The following is a 7619-nucleotide window of genomic DNA, read 5'->3' as shown; positions in this document are numbered from 1 at the left end:
TTTATATATAGAAATGCTGATCACTGCCATCACAAAGCAGGAATAAAATATGCTGGAGGAAATATGTACAGCAACTCTGCAACACAAGTCAAATTTCTGCAACTTCTTATTAGTATTCTAGCAAGGGAAGCTCATTAATTTTAGTTTTTGCATTCCTTATAGTAGGTTTGTAATATTCAGTCACTCCAAGTTCGGTCTGAAGCTTGGTGGAACTTGAAAAACAAAAAATTGCTAGCAAATTACTCTCTATATTCTGTTTTTTAATAGCTACACAGCTGCTCACATACGCACGCAGCGGGAGAGGGGGCGGGTACGACCGCAATATTATACTGTAAAAAATATGTTTCATTAATGACATACTGCATATTCTACGTAATAGTCTTGGCGATTCAATCTTGATCCAGATTTACAAAATAAATCTGGAATTCTTATAATACACCACTGCAGTCAAAGGCAGAAGATGGGACATGGTGTATAGTATGTGCTATATATATACCAAACAAAAACTAGCCTGATGACACTCGACATCTGTGGTGCAAGTAAAATCCCCTCAAGCGATCACTAAAAGCAGAGCAACAGGGCGGAATAACTCTCCTTAGTTATGGAGACAAAACCACCAAACTACTTAGAATTGATACTAACTTGAGGACACTTCTTCAAGTTTCTCTCTCTCAATGATCTACAATTTTTCATCATTGCCTGTATGCCCTCTGCTGTCACCCCTTTACAGTTCTCCAAGTTTAACTTCAACAGGCGAGAACATTTGCTCCCAATCATGGCCAAGCCTTCATCATTTAATGCTGAACCAGCTGCCTGATTTCATTTTCTCCAGTTTGAATTGCACCCTCAGCAGGCAAATGTTGCATATAACGGGAGTTCGGGTGAGTATCAGCAAGAGGTCCCACCAACTAATCCAGCCATTCCCATCTTCCTGGAAAAAGTTGCAAACAAGGTTGCAGTATTTTCAACATCTCTGGAAGAGTAGCTAAGCAAGATGCCGCAGCTCTGAGTCTAAATTTGTACATCCAGACCTCAATATTCTATTTAGCAAGGGATCCATCACTGAAATTCTTTGTGGGGTGAACTGAAATAGTAAAAGCATAATACGGACATCCTCCAACAAAGAAAGACAAGTATACCGAGAAGCATCTATAGTTAGTAAGGGCTAACCCCGTTATAGGATGAATTGTGGAGTCTGTAACTACAGATCTTCCTTCGAAACTTGCGACACACAACGTGCGCAAATGGGTTTTTAGTCATGAAGGTACTGGGGGGAGTTAGGATCGGTGATTTCTCCTTGAGAAGATGTCAACCGTAGGTTAGAGATCCTATCCCAATTAGTTGCAGTAATATTCTTTTCTGACAGGTTTCTTCAGTGTCCGATTCTTTGGGGCCAACCCTCATTCCTTCTTAGTTTCTATCTGAAAATATATACAGATAAAATGTAACTATTTTATATAGTAGTTGATCATATTGCTTGAATATCATAACTCTCTTTGCTCTATCGATGCATACACTCGCATTACATTATTTGACTACATATATTTTCACACCAAGCAGACATCTGCATATCAAGCCAACTGAGGCTTACTCTAGAAATAATGGCATGATGTTCAAGCATGAAGGCGAGACATTAAACTTCAGACAGAATACTACTTACAAAAATTACTGCAAAGCATATTCAGAATTATATATAGAAATGCTGACCACTGCGATCACAAAGCAGGAATAAAATATGCTGGAGGAAATATGTCGAGAGGGTCCTGGATACCATAAGTATAGCAGCTCCACAATGCAATGTCCCCCAAATTTCTGCAATTTATTAGTATTCTAGTTACTAGTCAGGCTCACACACGCACCCAACTGGAGAGGGCGCGGGTTCCACACAGTATGTTACTGTGAAAAATGTGTATGGATACTGCATATTCTATGTAATCGTAGCATTTCAATCTTGATCCAGTAATACAAAAATAAGTCTGGAGTTCTCATATTACAAGACAGACAAGAAAGAAGGGAGAAGATGGAAAATGGTTGAAATCAAAGGAATAACATTCAAAGTATGTGGTACCCCAACAAAAACTAGCTGAATGAAACTGGACATCCGCTGTGCAAAGAAAATCCCCTCAAGCTCTCACAAAACGAAGACACTCCTCCGTCAAGTTTACCTCTCTCAATGACGTACAATTTTGTACCATTGCCTGTATGCCCTCTGCTGTCACTTCTTCACAGTTATCCAAGTTTAACTTCAATAGGCGAGAACATCTGCTCCCAATCATGGCCAGGCCTTCATCACTTAATGCTGAACCAGCTGCATTGATTACCTCAAGATTAGGCAGTTCAGGGCCTCTTCCTATATTTTTAATCAATTGACATCTACCAAATCCCAAGTTCCTGATATGATTGCACACCACAAGAGCAAAAGCAATACCTGCCTCTTTAACACTTCTGCATCTGTACACATTAAGACTCTCCATGTTGGGGCATAATAAAGCAACTTTTGTGAGAGAGTCATCATTCAGGTGGGGGTTATTTGCTAAACAAACAGACCTGATTCTTGGTTTCTTCACACCATAAGGAAAACAACCCCTTTTCATCCCAATACTAGTATTTTCCATGTTAACATCTTCTATTGAAGGGCAATTTCTTGCAAGCGTGAAGAACGTATAAATGGTCAATTTCACACAACCCCCGAGATCAATGGTAACAAGACTTTGTAGATATTGAGATAAATCATTCATAGACTCATCAGTCAAAAATTTTACATTAACCAGAGATAAGCACTTAAGTGTCCGATACTCATACAGAAGAAAAGAGATACCCCGTAATGTGAAATTTGTACACTTAGTAAGTGAAAGCCTAGATAACGGGAGAGAAGCTGTGGCCAACAAGAAGAGTAATTCATCCGTAACAATCGAGTCAGAAACTTCAAGTGTTTGTAAAGATCGGCTGGAAGTAGCCAAACCTAAACCATTGTGAATCTTGGACACTGAAATCCAACTCAAAGAAGCACAAGCACGCTGTATAGAAAGGATCCCTTCCAAAGTTACCGAAGTGTCCTCCACCTGAATGGCTTGTAAATTCAAACAATTCATAGAAAGAGCAACAAGGGACCTATCAGTAATACCATAATTCCCAGAAATATTGATCTTACGCAAATTCCTCAAATGAACGGATGAAGCCTCAATCCCAGAATCAGTCACAGCATAACCTGGATAGCTAATATCAAGCTCTTCCAAAAACGGAAACGACTCAGCTATTACATACAAATCAGTGTCACGTAAAAAAGTGAGACTACTACATTTCAAAACCCTCAAACCCTTTAATTCCTTCAATCCCACAACGGGTAATTTATGGTGATTCGAGATATCAAGTTGTCGTAGATTGGAAACACAATTGGCAAGGTCAAAAAGAATAAAATCAAGATCACCGTGGAAATCACTAAGATCACGTCCGAAATCACTAAGATTAATGGAAGTAAGATTGGGAAATCGGTGAATGAGTTTAGATAGGGTATCGTAGTGTATTAAAGACAACTGGAGGCGTATACGGTTGGTGATAGCAAGAAACTGTTTGCATACCAAAGAAACTGATTCCAAGTCAGATTGGCGATGGATACGATTGATTATCACTTCCCAACATTCTTCAGGCAAATCTTTGCATTCCTGCGCCATTCTTTAGGGCCGAAATGTATCAATGATTATTGAATGGAGTGATTCTGTACTCTATTTGTGAAAGCGAATTCCCGAGTATGACAAAATGATACCTATCTTTGTAGGTTCAAAAAAGTCTTATAACTATCATTTGAACACTTTAAGTATGCTAGAAGTGAACGCTTTCAATCTCTTTCTGCTATTTATCAAATTATGATTATTAAACTTAATCGGTATAGTGAGAAAAAAAAAAAATCTAACTAGAAACATCAGAAATTCCAACAAAAACCCAAAATTCGCAACATAATAAGTTGTACAGACAAAAGAAAAAAAAAAAGGGGGTAAAAAATAATAGAAATTGCACATCAAAATTTTGGCAATAAGAAATTGGCAAATATAGGTCATAGACTAAAATAAACACTTTTACAAACTTAAAAGATCAAAACTGCTCAAATAATATTTAAATGGGTCGTTTGGTACGCAAACTAAATTATTCCGGGATTAATTTATCCCATCTAAGAAGTGGAATAAAATAATTTCAAATTTGATGGGATAACTTGTGATATCCCAAAATTAGGTTTGAACTTCATTTGATAATTTTTTTTGGTAGAACGTATAATTTATATATACCTTCTATCAAACAGAGTATAAAATTAGTCTCAGACTTAATTCTGAGATATTCCACCTTACCTCGCGTATCAAACAAATTTTGTTAAACCTACCAAAGATAAGAAACTATTTTTTTTATTTTCTCGAAATTCAGGAGTTGAGGCTACTTTAAGAGTGGAAATAGCACCAAGTAACATTTTGGATTGTTGTTTAGTCTTAGCTAGCAAATTTAGGACAAATGGTTTCTTTTTCCAAAAAAGAAAAAGAACAAGAAAAATTAGGATAAATGGTTAGTTAAACATGAAATACTAAAGCTACAAACACCTTTAAGAAACTACAATATAGATTTCTAAAAAAAAAAAAAAAAAAAAATTAAGAAAAAAAAAAAATTCTTAACATGCTTGTTATAAGCAAAAGGAAAAACTAAAGTAAGTATAATAAATAATTTTATTAACTTTTCAATTCCTTTTGTACCCCACCTGGTATTCGGTATTCGCATTAGAGCCCGATCATATCCAGATTCGCATCGCGTTAGGCTCCATTCGGGGGAGGTGGGGGGTGGGGTGGGGGGTGAGCGCTCCCTACCAAAGGATTTTTCTATACCTAGGGCTCAAACTCGAGACCTCTGATTAAGCGAAGAGTAGCCCCATCCGCTGCACCACATTCGTTGATAGTTCTTTTGTATGACTTAATTTGAAGGAACATCTGCAAAAGTATTTCATCAAGACTTTTAGTAATTTAATTCCAAATGTCATCTTTATTTATAAGTTAACTTCATTGACGTAATCGTACAACAATTTGTAGCATCAAATATTTTTATATTACTTGAATATCGTAAAAAAAAAATTCTTCCCAAAAATGGGTTAATTGAGAAAAAAAAAATTAAGTTAATCCGACATAAGCTAAAAGTTAATTTGAACAACTAAAGACTTTAATCCCAAAAATTTCAGTCAAAGAAGAAGAAGAACAACTTTGGTGCATGTATTTGTTTGAAAATCAAAAGGAAGTTTAAATATACTTGTCATACCCCATTTTAATCGGGTTAAATTAGAAGTACAACATATTGGAGATTCCTATTTTTTGTTTGGTTTGTTTTAAGGAGTCGCCGCCTAATTATTTACGGTGAATTAGGACACCTGAAGTTTATTAAAGTTATGTTTAAAGTTAACTCTGTTTAAGGTCTGCGAAACTTAAGATTCTAGGTAAGGGTTCAATTAGTCTAAAGGGAAGGTATTAAGCACCCTTTAAGACCCATTAACAATGGTTAACCGACCGGACTTATAATTAATTAGGCTAAGTGTAAATATAGTATTATAAAAAAAGAAAATAGCTTTGTAAATATAGCTAAAGTTACAGATAGATATATAGAAATGTTGTTTGAAAAATAGGATTTGTAGAAGGTAATAATTTGTATAAAAGAATACTTCGAAAGCTATTTTAAAATACGACTTATAAATATTGTTAAGGTTTTAAACGAAAGTATAATAGTGTTGTTTAAAATAATACTTGTGAAAACATAATAATTTGCGTAAGAGAAGATTCTAAATGTTAAATGATACTTAAAGATATTGCTAAGGCCCTAAATAAAAAATATAGTAATGTTATTCAAAAAATAAAATTTGTAAAAAAAAAGGATGATTTTCCTATAAATAATAGCCTTTTAAAAGATAATTTGACCAAAGTGATCTTTAAGTAAAAATGATATTATATGAATATGAATGCCTGGACTTATGTTCTTAAATATGATGAAAAGGTCATGAATTTCTTTCCATTTTTATCATTCTTTATTTAACAAATTTCGGCTAAAAATATGTATAATTGAGTAAATCTTGAAAAAATGTTTATGAAAATACAATTGGATTCATATTTTGTGTGTTAGTGATATTTTGAAATTCCTAAGGTGGTAATAATGAGAAATGATTCCTTTAACCCAAATGATGTAGTCATGCTATTTTGAAAATCCATTACTCAAATAAATGCTATAGATACTATAAATAGTTTTAAAAAAAATAGAAGTGAATGTAATTTGTGGAATTAACTACCCATTACTAAACTAAACCCTTAATGCCACTAAGGTTCATTCTAGCTAAGGAAAGACAAAATAAGAAAAAAGTGTTAGTCACGTAATTACAAAGTAAATGCACAAAGAAAATAAAATAAAGAAGTAAAATGATTTAAATGGGCTGGATTGCTGTTGTTCGCTGCCACTGTTATGGGCCTCAGCCCAGATTTTTTTTTTTTGATTTCTTGGTTGCGGATGGGGCTGACTCGAGAAGAAGATTTTTGTTGGGCTTTGACCCAACACCGAATGCAGGAGATGACGAGTCCTCGGACTCGTATACGATGGTCATGCATAAAAGAAAAAAAAAGATTAGTATCTACTCAACGAATAAGATTAAACATGTAAAATATAAGTTCAAAACAAATCAGTAGATTATGTATATATTGTATATGTTCGAGTATGTCTCATGTATACCCATTCATAAAGAGGTATAGAGGGGAAATATGATTCTTGGTAACACAAGAAACAAAAAAAATGTTTATAGCGCTGGCACAGAGCAACATTATGACATCCATTCAAAGTAAAGATTAATATCATCCTATATAAGCATGATCTCCAAATAAAAGAAGGTATGTTTTGTAATTCTTCTTAACAACTGAAAACTATTACAATGATTCCTAACTTATAAAACATGATTCTCGTACTGCTATTTGAATTCAACATGGGATACAAAGAAAGAATTATTTTTTTTGATTCATGAAAAATTATATCCAAGTTGTGCAGGATATAATCATAAAGTAACCTTAAACCACTAAAATAAAGGCATTTCAAAGCTAAAGGGAACAAGCACAGATCCTTAAACTGGCAGAAAACTCATACACTGTGTAATAATTACTTTGAAATAAAGCCATCTTAGTTGACACTCAAAAGTTTTCAGAAGTGAAGGAAGAAAACGTAGGATAGGGGACCATGCTCATCTTGTCAAATTTCAACGTGCATATTTAGGCTAAAGTGTAAATTAGTTGCATCAGGTGGGTCTTTTTCAGGCATTGAAACAAGTATTATATTTGTTCCATCTTAAGCACATATTCAACACATGCTAACAGTCTAGAATCTTATATATTGATCACACATTTGTCATTTCACACTTGGAGAGGACATAGCAGGATCCAAGTTGCTTTGAACATGTTTCATGTAGGTGATAATTCATGGTCTGTTCTGGGATACTCTTATAGGGAAGTGACACTTATAATCCTTTGTAGTCATAGCACAACGTAGTAATAGGAAAATGTACAAAGACCAAACGTAATGAAAAGAAGCCAAAATGCACAGAAACATCTGTTGACTCATGCACAAGA

The 7619-nt window shown here is 34.6% G+C and overlaps 1 protein-coding gene across 1 annotated transcript; it reads right to left on the bottom strand.

Moving 5' to 3' along the window:
- Positions 1-1800: 1800 nt before the first annotated feature.
- Positions 1801-4118, bottom strand: LOC132633051 (uncharacterized). The gene has a single exon (XM_060349246.1). The coding sequence runs from the start codon at positions 3669-3671 to the stop codon at positions 2124-2126; it is 1548 nt and encodes a 515-aa protein (XP_060205229.1). The 5' UTR covers positions 3672-4118; the 3' UTR covers positions 1801-2123.
- Between the last annotated feature and the right edge of the window lie 3501 nt (positions 4119-7619).

Source organism: Lycium barbarum, chromosome 3 (assembly GCF_019175385.1).
Source record: "Lycium barbarum isolate Lr01 chromosome 3, ASM1917538v2, whole genome shotgun sequence".
Classification (NCBI taxonomy): Eukaryota; Viridiplantae; Streptophyta; class Magnoliopsida; order Solanales; family Solanaceae; genus Lycium; species Lycium barbarum.
Note: the sequence above shows the minus strand (reverse complement) of the source record. Positions and strands in the feature narration are given on the sequence as shown.

Excerpts from the sequence above, each read along its gene's own strand:
- LOC132633051 (XM_060349246.1), bottom strand. The coding sequence starts at position 3,671 with ATGGCGCAGGAATGCAAAGATTTGCCTGAAGAATGTTGGGAAGTGATA.